General features: G+C 38.0%; 2 protein-coding genes across 2 annotated transcripts in view; both read right to left on the bottom strand.

Annotated features, from left to right (window-relative positions):
- Positions 1-14,207, bottom strand: part of LOC127864685 (uncharacterized) — a 29,025-nt gene extending 14,818 nt beyond the window's left edge. Inside the window, exons 1-3 of the mRNA XM_052404577.1 lie at positions 13,766-14,207; positions 12,547-12,711; positions 11,208-11,389 (exon numbers count right to left, since the gene is read on the bottom strand). The gene's annotated coding sequence lies outside the window, so the exon portion shown is untranslated. The remainder of the gene's footprint in view (positions 1-11,207; positions 11,390-12,546; positions 12,712-13,765) is intronic.
- On the bottom strand, positions 2,385-8,397 carry LOC127863932 (uncharacterized). Its single transcript, XM_052403619.1, has 6 exons — positions 8,132-8,397; positions 7,465-7,613; positions 6,479-6,650; positions 4,843-4,970; positions 4,247-4,429; positions 2,385-2,958 (listed from the first exon to the last, which is right to left on the bottom strand). Exons 2-5 carry the CDS (start codon positions 7,489-7,491, stop codon positions 4,400-4,402), a joined length of 357 nt encoding a protein of 118 aa, XP_052259579.1. The 5' UTR covers positions 7,492-7,613; positions 8,132-8,397; the 3' UTR covers positions 2,385-2,958; positions 4,247-4,399.
- Positions 14,208-21,685: the final 7,478 nt, after the last annotated feature.

Raw genomic sequence — 21,685 nt, 5'->3', positions numbered from 1 at the left:
TACTAAAACAACATCCCGGAAAAAGAAAACTAATGCATTTGAATATCATCCGTACTTTGTGAATCTCAATTAAGTTTTAGTGCAGATTCGTTCATACGACACAAAGACACTCTTTTGTTTTACGGTATACACGCTTCTCACCAAGGCGATCCGGCTTCAATCCCAGACTCAGTTGTTGGCATGATGCGAGTGATTTAGTTTCCTAACTATATTGTAAACGTTTGTTTTATAATGCAGAATTGTTGGATAGAATTAAGAACATGATATTGAAGCGATAGATGCGGAATGTTATGTCCGTAACATTTAAAACATAAATAAATAATTTATTTAATAAAAAAAAAACGTTGAAATAAAATAAACAGATGTTTTTCTCTATATGCCTATGACCACGCTGATCACGAATTCGTTGGAATTTTTAAGATATCTACAGCCGTTCAAAAGTTATCAATTTTTAAAAAATAAATAAAAAAATACATATGTATCATATAATGAAAAAAAAATATTTTTTTTTGTTTTCAGTAAAACATAAACAGTTTATAGTGTTGTTTAAAAGTTTGAAAAAAAAATTGAAAAAAACATAAAAATAAAAAAGTTATAATCAAAAACTGTTTTGCATTAAGCACCCTTTTCTCACGCAGTCCTATTTACCTTCACAAATGAAATACGCTCGCTCGCTAGCTCGTTCGCTCCATCGAAATCAAACAATAAGATAGTGAAATCTCTATGAATTTGTGTCGCTGAATCTGAATCCGGTGTTAATTTTTCGATGTCTCAACTCGTTAAAGAATTATTGAGTTTAAAATGTGCATTTCGATAAGAATGCAGCACCCTTTTAATAGAAGCGCAAAACCCAGTACACCTTACATTCCAGTGAAATAAAACAATAAGATAGTCCAATCTATGTGATTTTGTCTTCCTGAATCCGATTCCGGTGCTACTTTTCCGATATATGGACCCCTTAAAGAATTATTGATGTTTGAGTGATTGGTGGTTAACTCTAACCATTATATTTAAGCATTTGTTGTATTTTGAACTACGGAAAATAAAACATTTCATTACACCTAATCGCTGCATTCAAGATTTGAGAGTTGTTTATCCCACTAACACGGACGATCATGTTAAAAAATGAATGGATGAATAGATAAACAAGACAGTGTGAAAATAAACAATTGTTAAAGTGATAGTATGGGCATTTTTTCACTGTTGAATTGAGCTGAAAAGAATTAACAGGTCAAAAGAATTAGTTAAAATGTGGTAACTGACCCATTATCTACAACTCATCTTGCTACCAGTTGTTTACAAAAAATATGTATTATTTTCTATATTTTAAATGACTCACCCAGTCCTCTAAGCCGAAACGATCCGTAAAACAAAATTGTGTCTTTGTGTCGTATGAACGAATCTGCATGAAAACTGCATTAAGACTCACATCGTTCATCGAATCATTTCTGTCGTCAGTTGTCAAAACGAAAGTACGGTTGACATTCAAATGGATTATTTTGCTCTTTCCAGCATATTGTTTTAGTAGGTTGATGCTGCATTAACAAATATAAGTGTATATGAAGTGAACACACCAGAAATAAACACAACGGTTGCGATAGACGCCTTCATACTGTTAGATGCCCATAATATCACTTTAAGCTTCCAACACAAATCACAGCGAGAACCCAGGGACGCATTTCCAGTAGTTTCGATACGTTCATTATTATGCCTTAATGGTGAAGAATACATAAAACTAGTCATTGAAGTCTATACTGTAAAACGCATTATTATTCGGGACATGATCTTTTTCTGTCATTTTTTGTTTTTGAGTTAAGTTTACAGTATTTGAGTATGGAGATCAATGGGTACAAAGGTAACTTACATGATTTTATATTGGTATGTTTTAATTGCTCGGAAAATTAAGCGGCTATAAAGTGTGGAATGCCCAATATGTGCTGGTGATGGTGTTTACATCAGAAATTTCTTTCATTAAACCAGGGAGTTTATGGTAAATACCCTTAAGTATTCCTATTCAATCGCAAACATGGATTATAATGAGCCGCACTCTGAGAAAACAGGGCTTAATGCTGTCCGCACAGGCTTATCAGGGACGACACTTCCCGTATAGACGGGATTTTTGTTTACTTCCTTTACGCTTAAAAAATCCGCCGGAAAGTGTCCACCCTTATTAGCCCGTACGGACTGCACTGGCTATTCTGGAAAGATGCTCTACGCACATTCATTAAGCCCTGTTGTCCCAAATACAAATTTATACAAGGATTAAGTCTGACAACAACAAAAAATACAAACACACCCTTTCATCTTCAGACGTATTTAATAACATGTGTATAGCCATATTTACTATTATAGAACATATTCCTAATAGTCATCGAGTATACAAACACACGAAATAACTTAGCGCAACATTTGTGATGCACATAACATTAAATGTAATGAGACAACACTTTCGGATATGGGTCAAAAAGGGCCAGCATCAGTAATTATAATACATGTATAATACTTTGCAGAAAACATACAATAACAAAGAAGCTTTAAATAGTAATGGGAGTAATACATATAAATTGGAGCTCTAAACAGACATTAGGGCTCTAAAAACACAAGTGAGCTCTAAATAGAAATGGGAGCTCAAAATAGTTATTGGAGCTCTAAATGGAAATGAGAGCTATACACAGAAATGGGATGGAGGGCTTTTGTCAGAACCGCTAAATACGAGGTTTTGCCCATTCTCTCTGCCAGCAAAATTTCAGTCTCTGTCGAACAATTTTAAGATGCGGTTAATCGGCTTTCATGCGTTGTCTGTGTTTCAAGACCCACTCAGCGTTGGGGTTGACCTTGTACAGAGCCAACATTTTCGTGTTGTCGGGCAGGCAGCGTTCACCAATGTTTCCCCTAACCTCATAGAGATATGTGTCAACATCAGCCGCAATAAACTTCTTATCCTAACTGGAGGATTTCCTGAAATTACACAACACACTATGGTCTTTTTTTGACAACTTGTTATAAAGACTGACAGCGCCTTATACTGGTTGACAACGTGTTACAGCGACTGACAGCGCCTTATACTGGTTGACAACGTGTTATAAAGACTGACAGCGCCTTATACTGGTTGACAACGTGTTATAAAGACTGAAAGCGCCTTATACTGGTTGACAACGTGTTATAGCGACTGACAGCGCCTTATACTGGTTGACAACGTGTTATAGCGACTGACATCGCCTTATACTGGTTGACAACGTGTTATAGCGACTGACAGCGCCTTATACTGGTTGACAACGTGTTATAGCGACTGACATCGCCTTATACTGATTGACAACGTGTTATAGCGACTGACAACGCCTTATACTGGTTGACAACGTGTTATAGCGACTGACAGCGCCTTATACTGGTTGATAACGTGTTTTAAAGACTGACAGCGCCTTATACTGGTTGACAACGTGATATAGCGACTGACAGCGCCTTATTCTGGTTGAAAACGTGTTATAGCGACTGACAGCGCCTTATACTGGTTGACAACGTGTTATAGTGACTGACTGCGTCTTATATATATATATAATAAGATAATTCTGACGGAAATTAACCCATTTATGCCTAGCGTCTAGAAAAAAGGCCTTGGCAAACAGCGTAGACCCAGATGAGACGCCGCATGATGCGGCATGACCAGGAGGTCATGGGTCCGATCCCCACTGTGATAGCGATCTTGAGATCTCCCCAAAATACACTATGTTCTATTTCTAACCAAGAAAAGAAAAGGACTCGATAGCGCCTTATACTGGTTGACAGCGTGTTATAAAGACTGACAGCGCCTTATACTGGTTGACAACGTGTTATAAAGACTGAAAGCGCCTTATACTGGTTGACAACGTGTTATAGCGACTGACAGCGCCTTATACTGGTTGACAACGTGTTATAGTGACTGACTGCGCCTTATATATATATATAATAAGATAATTCTGACGGAAATTAACCCATTTATGCCTAGCGTCTAGAAAAAAGGCCTTGGCAAACAGCGTAGACCCAGATGAGACGCCGCATGATGCGGCATGACCAGGAGGTCATGGGTCCGATCCCCACTGTGATAGCGATCTTGAGATCTCCCCAAAATACACTATGTTCTATTTCTACCCAAGAAAAGAAAAGGACTCGATAGCGTTACGATAAGTCTTAGGCTTGCAATGCAACTGAGCTAAAATAAATAGGCTTAAACTAAACTAACTGTGTACTAATGGTTCTAATGACTATTCACCTGGCTGAGAAACATTCACCGGTGACGTCACATTTCTGATCTCATACACGGTGGTGGATGGTGACGTCATAGAGCGCGCCGTATCTGGGTCTGTAGTTGTAAACTTCCCGAGTAACGTCTGCGTGACAGTGGCGTCAGATACGTTGGGGAACTTCAGGGGATCCCGGATACAACGGTCGGCGGCTGCCAAAACAGAAGGACAATCAAAATAATCCCTTTAACAGCCAGGCGTCATTTTTATTTTTTTTGGTTACCATAACCTTATGTATCTGAACATCTATTATTTGGGCACTTTTTAAGGTGCCGTGATGACTTTCGGTTTACATTTGGTTTCGGTGTAACCACATGAGCGGGAACATTTATTGTTGAGGGAACATTTGAAGGGATGATCTTTTTGGTTATCATTTTGTTCCAGTATAACAACATTAATTTGAACATCTATTTTTGAAGGCACATTGGTCGGGATGACTGTTTGGTTTCCTTTGGTTTCGGTGTAACGACATTTACTTGAACATCTATTGTTGAAAACTTACATACCGGTTTATTTGTTAGGTTTTCGGTAAATCCGGTAAATTTGCCAACGAAAGACAACTTACCGTATCCATCACTGGTTGTGTGAACGTCGCAGTGACGTCATTGTCGCCATCTGAGCAGTCGACGTTGATGACGTAAGGTCCGTTCTCTGCTCTTAGCGTAACCCCCATCCTTACGTTAACTGTAAATCCTGAAAACGTTCAAGCGATGAATTATATGAGCTTCAATCTGGGATAAAGGGGCTTAATGCATGTGCGTAAAGTGTCGTCCTATGTAAGCCTGTGCAGTAAAAACAAGCTAATCAAGGACAATAGGGATAACGGGACATAAAGTGTTGTCCTATATTAGCCTGTGAAGTCCGAACAAGCTAATCAGGGACGATACGTTCCGCTCTTTTTTGCATTTATCTTGTGAGGAAAGTCTCTTATTGGTAAACAAAGTTTAGGCGAAAAGTGCCTTTCCTGATTAGCCTGTGCTAATTAACATGGGCTAATCTGGGACGACACTTTTCCAACATGCATTTAACCCCGTTTTCCGATCACGCGTCCATACCCAGTGTTAAAAATGTTTTTATCTGAAAAAATGCGTTATATAATCCTACTTCACCGACGATTAACAACATTCAAATGAAACATTACATAACATTGTTATTATAAGCAAGAAGACTTCTCGACGTTCGCACGTGTTTATACCAAATAGTGGGGATTTTTAACCGATGTCCGTGCTTTAAACTCACTTATTTCATCCATGTTCTTATTCAATGCCCTCTTTTGGCAACTTGCTCGATAAATGTTTGTTATTAGCGCTGATGCAGGAATCCAATTAATTTTGTGGTGCTTCTTCAAATAATTTGTTTAAACAATTTTTCTTGAGATGTTCAACTTGTGCATAAAAGACAGTTTTAATGCTGCTTATGGCAATGTGAAATACATCAGAATTAATTGATTTAATAAGCCTGTGTTCTTTTCCAAAAATTGATTTGTAACGCATTCATGTACACGCCTATGCTGCACGCTGTATGAAATTTAGGCACCGATTTCAGACGTATTCAATGATGTGTTCTTTAATCTTAAGCTATCGGAATAAAATGCTGGATAAAAAACTTTCTTGTACGCACAAAAGATTTGTGCAAATGTATCTCAATAACTTAAGATATTTGCAAAATAAAGTTCTTAACGTTTTGTTTACATTCTGTCCAGCTCGTGTGTAAAGCCCTGTGAACCCCCTGTTGATCCTGCACCGTGTATAACGTTGAAATCACCATAACGGTATGATAAAAGGCACAACTGTGATTGCATACAGTAGAAAATAACGTCTCCGCGTTATCTGACTTAGCCAATTAAAAATAAGTATTATATACGAGGTCATATAAAACTGAAACTGATGTGACCTTAAAACGCATTTATCCGTGACTCCATTGAGTCTTTTCATTTAAAACTAGGCTAAATGTATGGTCGTAAAGTGTCGTCCCAGATTATCATGTGCAGTCTACACAGACTAATCAGGGACGACAATTTCTGCTTAAGCTGGATTTTCGTGTAGAATCGACTTCATAAAAACGAAAACAACATATAAAAGCGAAAAGTGTCGTCACCTTTTAGCCTGGGTCCACTCAGAGACCACTTTTAAAGCACATGCATTAAGCCCAGTTTTCCCAGAACGAGGATTAAATTGGTATTGATTTTTCCAGTTTATTACTTGGTGCCACGCCGGCGACCACTTCAGAAAGGGCGTTTTCCGGCGCTCTTGCAGAGCACGTAACGGTGTCGTCGCTATCGGTGACGCTGAATGTGTGAAGGGTTTCGGTGGCCTGTTTGAGACCGTCGAAAATGTTAGATCCGGTAGCAGGCAGTGCAGTGAAAACCGGTGGCTGAAGTCAAATAATAAAATCATTACACGGGATATTACGTCATCACTATCAAAGATTTTCTGTTACTAGCTACCATTTGGCATGGATATTCACTGAATTTCTAGCTAGAACAAAGTCAAGTCAATACTTTTTATCAATAATCGAAGACCACACGTTTAAAACAGTGCTGTCTGCACCGGCTAATATGGGACAACACTTTAAAAGTCCCACGCATCAAACCCGGTCTTCTCAGAAATAGGCTCGTATCTTTCAACAAAACGTTGTTAAACCCTCAAGCTAACAACATCGGCTCAAGCCAAAAAATGAACGTTTCTCTCGATAGCAAATATATATGTCAAACATTATAGACTCGGAATAAGTTGTTGCTGCCGGCATAGCTACGCGCAATTTGCGTTTTTGGGTTCAAGCGACAAACACTCGAAACAAAGTGTCACTGTTTATATGAATTGCATCAGTTCTTGAGAATGTATTTAAAAAAATCAGGATTGGTCTTTTTTGAAAGAGCATACACAATATACAAACAGTATAATGCTCCTCAAGCAATTCATTAGGATTTCCATATCCTTTAACCCATTTATGTCTAGCGTCTAGTAAAAAGGCCTTGGTAAAAAGCGTAGACCCAGATGAGACGCCGAATGATGCGGCGTCTCATCAGGGTCTGCGCTGTTTGCTTAAATGAATTTCTGTAAGAAATATTCTAACTATAGTTATAAAATTACTGTACATCGCTAATTTTGGAAAGAACTTGATCCCATCTAGAAGGATGGGAGAGTCCACTAGGCATACATGGGTTAAAAACGTGAACGCAACTTACCGAGTCGACGATGTTGACGTTAAACATCCCCGTGATGTCATTGACAACGTTTCCGTCTGTGCACTTGATTGTTAGCGGCAGCGGAACAGCCTAGTCATTGAAGTCGATAGAGGCCTGGGTAACGGCGTTTCTGATCCACACTTCGAACTCTGTAATACAATGGAACTAGATTTCAGCCCTCACAATTAATATTTCAAAGCGGAAAATCTCGTCTCTGATGAGCGTACGCGGACTGCACAGGCTATTCTGAGACGACTCTGTACGTACATGCATTAAGCCCCGTTTTCCAAGAACGAGGCTCGTATGAGTTACGTTTACTAAGACGTGTTAAATACTTATATATAAAAATAAGTTAAATACTTACAGCAACAGTTCAAATATTTATATGAACCGCACTCTGTGAAAATGGGGGTTTAGGCATGTGGGTAGAGTGTCGTCCCAGATCATCCTGCGCGGTCCTGTACAGGCTCATCATGGACGAAACTTTTCGCCTTAACCGGACAATTTTCCAAGAAGAGACTTTCTTGAAACGAAAAATATCATAAAAGCGAAAAGAGTCGTTCCTGATACATACTGCACAGGCTAATATGGGATGACACTTTACGCACATGCATTTAACCCCTTTTTTCACAGAGTGCGGCTCATTTATTTTTGACTCAATTGTTACCCGGTTTCTAGGGATCGGTCGGTGACGCAATTTTTCTGATCTCATAGACTGTTGTCACAGGTGACGTCACAGAACATGTCGTATCCGGGTCCGTAGTTGTGAACTTCCCCAATGGCGTCGCACAGCCACCGAACCAGCTTTAAATTCCTGTGGTTAGAAAACAAAAAAAATAAGATGCTAGATCTTTAAGCTAGGAACATGTAACTCGTTTTACGATTGATTTTTTTGGATGCACTACTTAATTATTGCAACAGTTATAATATAAGAAAACAGATTGGTTCCTGATAAGCGTCATATCAATCGGACGTGAAGAAAAAAATGTGACGTCATTGTATAATATCATGTCGTGTCGGGGTCGGTAACAGTGAATACACCAAGTGACGTCGCGATGACGGTCGAGTCGGAAATAGACGGAGATGTTCCGGGAATTCCCGAAACGAACGTCGGAGGCTGAATAGTAAATACACTCATTTATTATTATTATGATCATTATTATTACTATTATCATCATCATCATCATCATCATCATCATCATCATCATCATCATCATCATCATCATCATCATTACCATCATTGTTATCATTATCAATATCTTTATCATCATCATCATCATCATCATCATCATCATCATCATCCATTTGGTTTTTTTACCATTTTTTGCAGTCAATTTGACAAAACGAGTCGCGACCAACAATTGTTTCTATACATTTATCTTAAGAAAGAAGAAAATCTATATTAAAATATCATAAGACATTAATTAATTACCGGCTTAAATGGATTTTAGAAGAGACGCACTGTAAACAAAAAATTCCTTTAAAGTGGATAAGATCGTCCTGATTATCCCGTTCAGACTGCAAAGGCTCAACTGGAACGAACATGCATTAATGCGACGTTTTCCAAGAGGCTTATTCGTGTTTGTTTTTAATGTGATAACACATTTAAATGCGCAACATTTTGTTTGCACAAAATAATTAATGCTATGAAAACTATGAAAAATCACACATTTTGAAAATATCACAATATCTAGAAGAAGTCACAGATGTGGATAAGCTATATTTTGTGTGAGCATTATAATCTTGCTTAACATACTGTAAGATCATTTGTTGTTATTTTCGTTGATCATCCGCGAATCAAATAGAAATAGAAAAATAGAACAAGAGCACCGCCTTGCGGGTGCAGACCGCTCATCTATTTTCTTTTTAAAGGTGAAGGGACTCTCATTTGCAATCACAAAGGAGGGAGGGGTGGAGTGAAGAGGGGTGCATTGTGTGGGGGTGTGGACAATTATTACATTATCTTCCGAAAATGCGAAAAAATGGAAAAAAAATAAATTCGGGGGTGGGGGGGTTGGGGGTGGGGATTCTTGGGTGCGATGGTTGGACGGTATTTCAAACATAAAATAATAAAAATAAATATTTGTGTTGTTAAACCGTTTAAAAAAAAAATTGGGGGGGGGGGGGGCGGGGGTGAGGTGGGGGGGGGGGGGGGTATAGTGTGAGGGTGTGGTGGTAATTTGTGAGATGATTTTAAAACAAAAATAAAAAAAAAATTAGGGGGGGGGGGATTCTGGTGGGGGGGGGGGGGGTGGGGGGGATTCTTGGTTGGACGGTATTTCAAACATAAAATAATCAAAATAAATAGTTTTGTTTTTTAACCGTTTAAAAAAAAAATTTGGGGAGGGGGTGGGGTGGGGTGGCGGGTATAGTGTGAGGGTGCGGTGGTCATTTGTAAAATAATCTTAAAAAAAAAAAAAAAAAAAAAAAAAACAATAGGGGGGGGATTCGGGGGGGGGGGCACGGGCGATGGTTTGGGTGGAGTCTATTGTGGTATGTCAGCTAAGAGTAGTTTTGTCAAAGTATCAATCAAATCTAATCATAAATAAAGAAGTTATGGCAATTTTTGCAAAATTTAACAATTTAAGGTCATTCAAAGGTCAAGGTAAAATTCAACTTGCCAGGTACAGTAACCTCATGATTGCATGCAAGTATTTGAAGTTTGAAAGCAATAGCCTTGATACTTAAGAAGTAAAGGGGATCGAAACACAAAATTTAACCATATATTCAAAGTTACTAAGTCAAAAAAGGGCCATAATTCCGTAAAAATGACATCCAGAGTTATGCAACTTGTCCTTTTACTGTACACTTATGATAGTTTAAGAGTGTTCCAAGTATGAAAGCAATATCTATGATACTTTAGGGGTAAAGTGGACCAAAACACAAAACTTAACCAAACTTTGCCTGCACAGTCCCCTTACGATAGTTAATAAGTGTTGCAAGTATGAAAGCAATAGCTTTGATACTGTTGGAATAAAGTGGACCTAAACACAAAACATAACCAAATTTTCAATTTTCCAAGTATAAAAAGGGCATATAATTCTGTCAAAATGCTAGTCAGAGTTACATAACTTTGCCTGCACAGTCCCCTTATGATAGTTAGTAAGTGTTTCAAGTATGAAAGCAATAGCTTTGATACTTAAGGAATAAAATGGACCTAAACACAAAACTTAACCAAAATTTTCAATTTTCTAAGTATAAAAAGGGCACATAATTCAGTCAAAATGCATGCCAGAGTTATCTTACTTTGCCTGCCCAGTCCCCTCATGATAGTAAGTAAGTGTACCAAGTTTGAATGCAATAGCATTGATACTTTCTGAAAAAAGTGGACCTAAACGCAAAACTTAACCGGACGCCGACGCCGACGCAGACGCCGACGCCAAGGTGATGACAATAGCTCATAATTTTTTTTCAAAAAATAGATGAGCTAAAAAATGATCGAGGCATTTTTGTCTTTCTCTTATCCAAAATCAGAAATCAACGAATTTAAATGTCAACGAGCAATTCATTTTTTTAAACCACGAAATTTCATTGTTACGAATATAACGATTTTATAGTACCTTATCAAGTGAAGCAACTGTGAAAGTATTATTAAGTAGTAAAAAACAAACACAAAATTTCCACTCTGGATCAGCAGACGATTTATTGCTTAAATCTGCCTATCTTACGGAGGAGCCCGGAGAAAGCCGATGTATCTCGATTGCGAAATATCTTGCCGACGAATTAACACAATTTCACAATACCTCGTCAAGTAAGGGAACAGTGAACGTTTCGGTAATGGTATTCGCGGGTGATTTGTCGTCAACGCACTGGACGTTAACGAGGAGAGTGATGACGCTGAGTCCAACGTCACGCTGGCTTTGACCCAGATCGCAAATGTCGGCGCCGTGCCGGGAACCAGGTTGAAGAAGCTGTCCATCGGCGCCTGCAGGATAAGTAGAGGTTATTTGTGTGCAGTCCGCGCAGGCAAAACAGGGACGACACTTTCCGCCTAAACTTGACTTTTGCTTAGAAGAGACTTTCTTTAAACGAAAAAATATTATAACAGCGGAAAGTGTCGTCCCTTTTTAGTCCATTTTATTTTACGAGTGATAAGATGAATTGAGACTCGTTCTGGGAAAACTAGACGTAAAGCATTTGGGTAAATTGTCGTCCCAGATTTGCATGTGCAGGTCGAACAACAGTTTCATCTTTTATGGAATTTGCTCGTTTAAGTGAAGTCTCTTCTAAACAAAAATACGGTCTCGGTTCAAAGTGTCGTACCTGATAAGCCTGTGCGAACTGCATCCGCTAATCTAGTACCACGCTTTACTTACATGAGTTAAGCCCGGTTTTTTGAGCCACTCAATTGTAATTTGCATTTAGGACTGCGCCACTCGTGAATTACTGGTTTATATTTTTGCGAGCATGAGGTGATAAACAATCGATTATATTCGAAAACTAACAAGTTTATTATTTGTGTTATGCTTTTCAAACGCTTGTTTACACTTAAAAGAGTTTAATCCCTCTATTTTGTTTCACAGGTAGTACATATGTCAAGTATAAATAGAAATAGCTGTTTGTAATACAAGTAAAGTGTGTATCGAAAACAGCTACCCAGGGTAACTGAAATTTAAACAAACGGCTATGGACATAGAAAGACAGGGATGTCCAAACTTTTAACAAAACGGAAAAGGTTTGGAAGTACCGGGTATTACTGAATATTTTAACAAAACGTTAAACAAAACGGAAATAGACGGAAAAGTAACGGCAATTTCCAAAACAAAACTTTGAACAAAACAAGCCTTAAAACAAAATTGTAAACAACATGGACATAGAAGATTAGTACCTGGAATTCCCGAAACAACAATGTAGATTTTTTATTGATCAGTTCTACTAGTTACTATCCTATATCGAGCGAAAGATAACACTTTGGTCGTTAGCGTCATATAAAACTTTAAACAAAACGAGAAATAGACTGAGAAGTACGGGGAATTCCCGAAACAGCCCGAATTTACTTACCTGTATCTAGCAAATGATCACACTTTGGTCATTGGTGTCATATTAAAACTTTAAACAAAACGGTAATAGACGAAGAAGTACCGGGAATTCCCGAAACAGCTCGAAGTTACTAAACTGTATCAAGCACGTGATAATAATCTGGTCGTTGGCGTCCGTGACGCTGAACGTGCAAAGTAACGTCGCCGTCTGAAAGCCGTCGTTACGTGCCGGCGACAACGTAGCCGGAAGTCCGGAGAAAACGGGTTTCTGAAGCAGTGTGTAAATTAAATGATGTTTTTTCTTAAATCTGGAAACATCATTACCTGCTTGAAGCCATAACGACCACAGAAGAGTACTATACAAGTGAAAAATGATGTTCGAAAAATATTCATATCCCCGACATACAGCCAATGCATCAGTATGTAAATTGTGTTTTTCAATAGCAAAAGCCTTAGTGATCTTTGATTTCTTCATGTTCAAATCGACAGGCGTATCCCATCTCCATATTGACAGCGAACTAATATATACGACATATCGTATGTAAAAAAAACACGCCTGTCCAGTTAATTTACCTCAACATTTTTGGCCACTTCCTTTCTTTAAGAATAACCAACACACTTGTTTGGGATATCGTTAGTCGAAGCGTTATCTATATATCTTGCAGAAATTAATTGAGTTTACATGTTACAGATGTTGCCCGTGTGCCGGGACCTTGAACTTGATTATCCAAGATCGAAGCATTCTTTAGCCCTGCTGCTATTACGAAATTCATCTTACAAGCACTATGACTTTGACATGTGACCTTTTGACCAGAAACGTAAAAGGCGTCGTCTGCTCTTTCCAAGTAGCCAGCATACCAACTCAGATGGTCGTAAGTCAAAACGGTCTCTTGATAACAAAGGGAAACGAAATTCCCGATCTACACAGTCTGGTTCAGGAGACGAATTGTTGCATAATCAATCTTACGGAGAATCTCGGAAATAGTCGATGTATCATGATTGTTGTGATCTATCTTACAAAGATTGACGGAGATAATTGATGCATCACGATTGCGACCGACCGACGTATATGTTAGAAGAAATATATTCCCACTTTTCGGGCGGTGGAATAACAAATACAACGGAATGAGTGCTATAATGTATATTGGAAAAAGTTACGCCAATGCAGACATATGTATGTTGTCAATAGTTTTATATGCTGAACGCTTACCCCGACTTCAGTTAACAGTATTTGCTTGACAATAAACGTTTTGACTTATTCGAAAAACACGTTTTAACAAATACCTAAATAGTTTTAAGATATTGATTTTTACTATGCTTACGTCATCTGCTAAGTTGATGGTCCTTGATGACGTCACAGGGTTGATAGCGTCAGTACAAGTGACGGTGATCGTGTAACTCGTAGCAGAGTCGTAATCAAGCGTGGCAATCGTCATGACGTCGAACCCTGTCAAAAAAAGCACCTTAACATGATTGCTTAGTCAAAGGTGTCACCGATATATAAACTATTTTACCATCTTTGAACACTCGCATTAACAAATATTCCTCCTCCTCCTCATCATCATCACCATCATCATCATCATCATCATTAGCATCATCATCATCATCACCATCACCACCACCATAACAGCATCGCCATAAGCAGCAGCAGTATCCTGATCATTATATTCCTACTCTTCATCAACAACACCACTATTACAATCATCATGATCATTTTAATGACTTAATCACTATCACAATAATCATCATTTAAATAACGTCAGTAAACGTACGTATTACCATCAACAAACTCACGTAACGACGTCTACACATTCACGTAATGACGTCACCAAACTTACGCTGAGCTCCGGTAGCGGTGTCCACCTTGGTGATGCCAAACTTTGCGACCTCCTGAGCGTTGATGGAACAGGAAATGGCGTCATCCTGGTCGGTTATTGTTAAACTGTTGAACAGAAGTGCCCACTGGCGATAGGTCTCCGAGCGGACCGGAAGTACCGGCAAAATTGGTCAGAACGGGAACCTTCAATGAGCATTAACCTTTAAATATGTTGATTTGATTAAGAGAAGTTAATAACGTATGGTAATATGTCAAATTAAATAGAATATAATTTCTTAGTCTACCCAGTATTAAAACTGAATGCATAGTGTATGTCCATAGTGTTTCGCTCCTTTATATTCATATTTCTTTTATCTTGGGAATGACTGACACAACTTTGGAAAATAACCAATCTGTGAACATGAAATGTTATCTTAAAAACGTGTTTATGAGGTAGAGGTTTTTTTGCAGGTTACTAGGTGCTTCATAACGGTTACAGCATTTATGCCTGTATTCAGGCATCTCCTGAATCGTGCCATACTCCCAACCCCACACCGCGCTTCTCCCAACCCCACACCCGCACCGCTTTGTCAAGCTCAAATAACTCAGGAATGTGTGGACCCCACACCCCGCACCGCTTTGTCAAGTTCAAATAACTCAGGAATGTGTGGACCCCACATCCTGCATCGCTTTGTCAAGCTCAAATAACTCAGGAATGTGTGGACCCCACACCCCGCACCGCTTTGTCAAGCTCAAATAACTCAGGAATGTGTGGACCCCACACCCCGCACCGCTTTGTCAAGCTCAAATAACTCAGGAATGTGTGGACCCCACACCCTGCACCGCTATGTCAAGCTCAAATAACTCAGGAATGTGTGGACCCCACACCCCGCACGGCTTTGTCAAGCTCAAATAACTCAGGAATGTGTGGACCCCACACCTCGCACCGCTTTGTCAAGCTCAAATAACTCAGGAATGTGTGGACCCCACACCCCGCACCGCTTTGTCAAGCTCAAATAACTCAGGAATGTGTGGACCCCACGCCCCGCACGGCTTTGTCAAGCTCAAATAACTCAGGAATGTGTGGACCACGGGCGATGTCTGGCACGCCATGGAGATAACACACATGTATTTCAATTCTTTATTCAGTCAAATGAGAAATTTAGGATACGTTCGATCCTGTTATATTTAATATAACAGCCATGCCCATGACTGTAATGGTACATAACTCAGAAATTTATAGATTCTTAGGCGCTTTTTGGGGAACAAATAAACGGACCGACCGACCGAGCTTCTCCTAAACTTCGTCCATGGCCCGGATGCAAGCTCATGTGGGAGTAAATAAAACAAGAGCACCGCCTTGCGGGTGCAGACCGCTCATCTATTTTCTTTTTAAAGGTGAAGGGACTCTCATTTTCAATCACAAAGGAGGGAGGAGTGGAGTGAAGAGGGGTGTATAGTGTGGGGTTGTGGACATTTATTACATTATCTTCCAAAAAAGCGAAAAAAAAAAAAAAAAAATCGGGGGGGGGGGGGTTTGGGTGCGATGGTTGGACGGTATTTCAAACATAACCGTTTTAAAAAAAAATGGGGGGGGGGGTATAGTGTGAGGGTGTGGTGATAATTTGTGAGATGATCTTAAAAAAAAATCAAAAAAAAAAAAAAAAAAAAAAATTGGGGGGGGGGGGGTGGGGTGGGGGGTATAGTGTGAGGGTGTGGTGAACATTTGTGAGATGATCTTAAAAAAAAAAAAAAAAAAAAAATTAGGGGGGGAGGGGGGGGGGGGAGGGGGGGGGGGGAGGGGGGGGAGGGCACGGGGGATGGTTTGGGTGAAGTCTATTGTGGTATGTCAGGTAAGAGTAGTTTCATCAAAGTATCAATCAAATCTAATCATAAATAAAGAAGTTATGGCAATTTTAGCAAAATTTAATAATTTGACCTTGAGAGTCAATGTCATTCAAAGGTCAAAGTAAAATTCAAGTTGCCAGGTACAGTAACCTCATGATAGCATGTAAGTATTTGAAGTTTGAAAGCAATAGCCTTGATACTTCGAGTGGATCGAAACACAAAATTTAACCATATATTAAAAGTTACTAAGTCAAAAAAGGGCCATAATTCCGTAACAATGACAACCAGAGTTATGCAACTTGTCCTTTTACTGTACCCTTATGATAGTTTGTGAGTGTTCCAAGTATGAAAGCAATATCTATGATACTTTAGGGGTAAAGTGGACCAAAACATAAATCTTAACCAAATTTTCAATTTTCTAGGTATAAAGGGCCCATAATTCTGTCCAAATGCCAGTCAGAGTTAAATAACTTTGCCTGCACCGTCCCCTTATGATAGTTCATAAATCTTGCAAGTATGAAAGCAATAGCTTTGATACTGTAGGAATAAAGTTGACCTAAACACAAAACTTAATCAAATTTTCAATTTTCTAAGTATAAAAAGGGCACATAATTCTATCAAAATGCCAGTCAGAGTTACATTACTTTGCCTGCACAGTCCCCTTATGATAGTTAGTAAGTGTTGCAAGTATGAAAGCAATAGCTTTGATGCTTAAGGAATAAAATGGACTTAAACACAAAACTTAACCAAAATTGTCAATTTTCTAAGTATAAAAAGGGCTCATAATTCTGTCAAAATGCATGCCAGAGTTATCTAACTTTGCCTGCCCAGTCCCCTCATGATAGTAAGTAAGTGTACCAAGTTTGAATGCAATAGCATTGATACTTACTGAGAAAAGTGGAACTAAACGCAAAACTTAACCAAAATTTTCGATTTTTTAAGTATAAAAAGGGCACATAATTCTGTCAAAATGCACGCCCATAGTTATCTAACTTTGCCTGCCCAGTCCCCTCATGATAGTAAGTAAGTGTACCAAGTTTGAATGCAATAGCATTGATACTTTCTGAGAAAAGTGGACCTAAACGCAAAACTTAACCGGACGCCGACGCCAACGCCAACGCCGACGCCAAGGTGATGACAATAGCTCATAATTTTTTTTTCAAAAAATAGATGAGCTAAAAATAAGCCTCGCTCTGGGAAAACCGGGTGTAATGCATGTGCGTAAATTGTCGTCTCACTGTGCGAAATGCGGAATACACAGGCTTATCAGTGACGGCAATTTCCGCTTCACAGTATTTTCACTAAGAAGAGGTTTCATTTAAAAGCGGAAAGCTCATAAGAGAGAGAACTGCGAACACTAATCTGGGACGACACTTTACACACGTGCATTAAGCCCTTTTTTCCAGAACGCGGCTTAATTCTACACGTACCGCGTCAAAAATGTCCACGTTGTAACTGCTGGTGATTTGGTCCGTCCCGTCACTGCACGTGATTGTCATAGCCACCGCAGCGGTGACGTTATGACTCAGCGTACTCGCTGACCCAGCCTTTAGCCAAAGTTCGTAGGCTGCATTAAATATACATAGCCCACTAAAACTGTAGTACACTAAGAGTACACTAATAAAAAAACATGTATATCGAGCATTAAAATAAAAGTAATAAAAAAGATGCAAAGAAGTACCAATGTTCATTTTGAATAAATATGTACAAATACAAACGTACAAAAAATGCTGTGTCTGTTTCATTGATTTAAGTCCCTCCGCGTTTTCATGACGTCATTCATAAAGGGACTCCAGACAAAATGTTTTAAAGCTTAAATACTAACAAATAAATAAAAAATACACAATTCATAATAAGTATCCTACGAGTTTGCTTATTATTGGTGAGAAAAAGAGTTTATAAATTGTAATCACTGGACATGAGCACTATTGCAAAAAAATGAAATATATAATAATTTTCTCTCTATACATGTATGCTTCCGCTGAGATGATTTCAAAATTTATTGCATGTAACTTATAACAGAACACTCGCCTTTCATGGGTTAACTCTTTCAGAGCTGGAACCGAATTTTGAAGGCCTTTGCAAACAGTTTGGATCCAGATGAGACGCCACAGAACGTGGCGTCTCATCAGGATCCAAACTGTTTGCTACTCTGATAGTATTCTTTGAAAAAATCGAAGAAAATGCTAATTTTAGAAATTCAGCAGACAACATTTTAGCAGACGACAAATTTCCCAGCATGCAAAGGGTTAAATTACCATGTGTGACAGGACCAGGATAAGGTAAGTTCTCCTTTGTCTGTTGTAAAGTTGGTGGATTGAGCTCAATGAAACTGGTCTGCACTTCCACTGAATGCTGAACTTTGATTGGTTCACTGTTAGTTGGCTGCTGAATTTTGATTGGTTGATCTTGCATTGGCAGGTCTTTGCAAGTTGGAGCTTTTGTAGCCTTTACAACCGGCTTTCCATGCACTATCTGTTAGAAGAGGTAACAAATATATGAGATGCACTCTGGGATGAGGAGGCTTAATACATGTGCATAAAACATCATCCTGTAGCTGTATTTTTGTTTAACCCTTTCCCACTCACAAGCAAAGTGAAAATGGCTATGTGCAAACAGCATAAAACCTGAACAGACTGCGAGTTACTCGCAGTCTGTTCAGGTTTTATGCTGTTTGCTGCTCATCAGTATCTAAGGGTTGGAAAAGAAGCCTTAAAAACTTGAATCCAGTTGAATCTAGTCAAAAAGGTCTTTAATTAAATTTAACTTTGTAAGGGACTACAAATGCGTCAAATAACATATCTGTGTGTTAAAGGGTTAAAAGAGACTTTCTTTACATAAAAAAATCTCCATTAAAGTGAAGTGTTGTTTGTGATTAGCCTGTGCTGATTGCACAGGCTGATCTGTCTCAGACAACACTTTAGGCACATAAATTTAGTCCCATTTACCAAGAGCAAGCAGGCCTAAGCTTTTATTTACAAGCATTTTTTAAATTTGAGTTTTATACTCCAAACAAAGCTCACTGGCAATCCGACTTCATGAGACAGCAAGGACGGGATGGTTACCTTCCCATGGACATACAGGAGTTCTGGAGCCCTTTCGTCGCACGTGGCGCTAGCAAGGTACTTCCAGTCTTATCACGTCCTGGTGTAAAAGAGCCATCAAGGTAAGGATTGACGTGTTCACAGAACTGGATTACGCTGTTTGAGTAGCTACGCAAGCTTGCCTAGCTTAATCCACTGAGATCAACTGTTCAAAGTAGACAGGACACCTGGCATGAACTGGTTGGTCCTCGGATGTTTCGCCCCCAAGACGTTTCCGCCCTGGTCGTTTCGCACCTGGTCGTTTCGCCCCATATTAGGTGCGAAACGACCAGGGACTAGGTGTTGAGTAGTTTAATTGGTGACCATTATATAATCATCAAAGAAAGTACCCTGAATCAATAATGTAAGTATATTAGTGGAACACTAGGTGTTGAGTAGTTAAATTGGTGACCATTATATTCAATAATGTAAGTATATCACGCATTTATCCGACAAAGGGTAGGTGATAAAAGCAATTAGCCACCATAAGTAAATATATTAATGTAAAATGAATGCAGATATTTTTTTAATTGACTTGATAATCACAATCCAATCAATTTGATATGAGTATCTTTTATAAGCGGGTTATATAGATATAGATATATATATATATATGAGGCAATTGACCGTAAATTTAAATAGCATGAGTCTTAAATTAACAATGCATTTCATTCTCTCATTATGTAATTGTGATAAAACAGGTGTTAGTTATGGTAGCTATAGCGCTTACCATTTGTAGAAAACGAAATGTGAAAACATTTGGAGATCTGTATTAAAAGAATAACAGTGCTGCTATATATTGTAATGTAAATAATTACGACTCATTCAGTTTATAAATGTGCTTTGCTGTAATTTATTATTGTGTGCTATGTATACTCGGATAAACTATGTGTTCTGTTCTATTATATTCCAAAAAATGTTCATGTAGTGCAATTTCATATTTAATACAATACAATGTATGGAAATAAAACAGTTGGTTTCTTGTATGCGTGATATTCTATTAGTATTACTATTTATTAAATTCAATTAAAAAAGACTTTGTAAATGGAAATAATAATAAGAAAGTGATGACATGTGTAAATAAGTAGTAGTGTTGCTTATTTTATCTAAATAGCAGCGGTAGTATATTTATTATCTCTGTTATATAATGTACTTGTGTATAGTAAGAAATTCTAGTCATAAGTTGATGGTATATTGAATATATTTTGTGTATAGAATCTATTATATAGGAAAAATACAGAAAGCCACTGTTAACCAGTTCACTTAGGTCGTCGCTCTTTTACACCATTTTTCACTATGCGCATTAGTACCCAGTTTTACAAGCACCAGTGTTGTATCAACTTCAATATTTTATAACAGGTGTTTAACATAAGGTTAACAGGGGCAAATCTGTAAGATTGGCCATGCATGTTTGTAAATTGTGTTATTTTATGTATTATTATATTGTACATGTCATGGACGAGAAATAAACCTTGAAACTCTATGTTTAAGTCGTAAGACATAATTAAACATCTTAATTGCGATAAGTTCCATTGATTAACTTAACAGCTTACGCACAAAGTGGTGCTTAGGCAACAATCAATTACTGACACCCGCCTTCGATTGTCAATAAATAAACAAATCAGTTTTCTTTTAAAGTGCTCCCTAAATGGATATTTGATCAACAGTATGAACAGGTGTTATAAACATGCCATTCAATGCGGACAGCTTATCTTAACATTGCCACTAATCCGATGTTGTTGCGTAATATTATTTTAACCTTCAGATAAAGATTGTCGTGTATTCGCTTCACAGTAAAAATGATTTTAAAAATGTCGTTTTTTTAGGGTTATTATTATTATTTATTTATAATGAAATGATAATTCAACTTGTTCATCTATGTACTTGATTTACTAATAAAACGATATACATTTACTTATTATAAAAAAGTTATTATATAATCCATCGATATATTATATGTAATTAATTAAATAGCATTGCTATAGTCTAAGTAGTTTTGTATGTAGTTGACAAAAAGACAGTAATTCATCAGTACTTAATCTATAAAATTATATCTTAAATTGTAATACGAGAAAATTGAAGAATTATTTACTTATACAAACATTAAATTACATGGCAGTAGTTTTGTATGTATTTGTTCGTATTAATTTATAATAGTGAAAAGTCTATGTAGAGCTCTATTTTCGCGTTCTGCTAGTGTTTGGGCTGTTATACCTAAGTATTTAAAGGATGTCACTATTTCTAATAATTCTCCGTAAAGGTAGAAGTTGTAATTTGTATGGCGATTACTTTTTTCTTAGATCGAGGCCTTTGTTTTAGATGTATTTATTTTAAGAGACGCTATGCAGTAATTAAACAATAATTCCTTCGTTTCACAGGTATTTCTCTTGAGGAATACAAAGCCGCTGTGACGTCAGGATGCGAGCTTGACTTCGTCTGCAGTCCTTGTTCTAAAAAAGAACAGACACATAGATCAGAGGCCGATATTGATGTCG

The sequence above is a fragment of the Dreissena polymorpha genome, chromosome 1 (genome assembly GCF_020536995.1).
Source record: "Dreissena polymorpha isolate Duluth1 chromosome 1, UMN_Dpol_1.0, whole genome shotgun sequence".
In the NCBI taxonomy this organism is placed as follows: domain Eukaryota; kingdom Metazoa; phylum Mollusca; class Bivalvia; order Myida; family Dreissenidae; genus Dreissena; species Dreissena polymorpha.
Note: the sequence above shows the minus strand (reverse complement) of the source record. Positions and strands in the feature narration are given on the sequence as shown.

Bases quoted from the DNA above. Each gene is read 5' to 3' on its own strand.
- LOC127863932 (XM_052403619.1), bottom strand. From the start codon at position 7,491: ATGTTTAACGTCAACATCGTCGACTCG. The intron at 6,651-7,464 runs GTAAGTTGCGTT...ATTTGACTTCAG, and splicing joins ACGTCAACATCGTCGACTCG to CCACCGGTTTTCACTGCACT. The intron at 4,430-4,842 runs GTAAGTTGTCTT...CTGTTTTGGCAG, and splicing joins CACAACCAGTGATGGATACG to CCGCCGACCGTTGTATCCGG.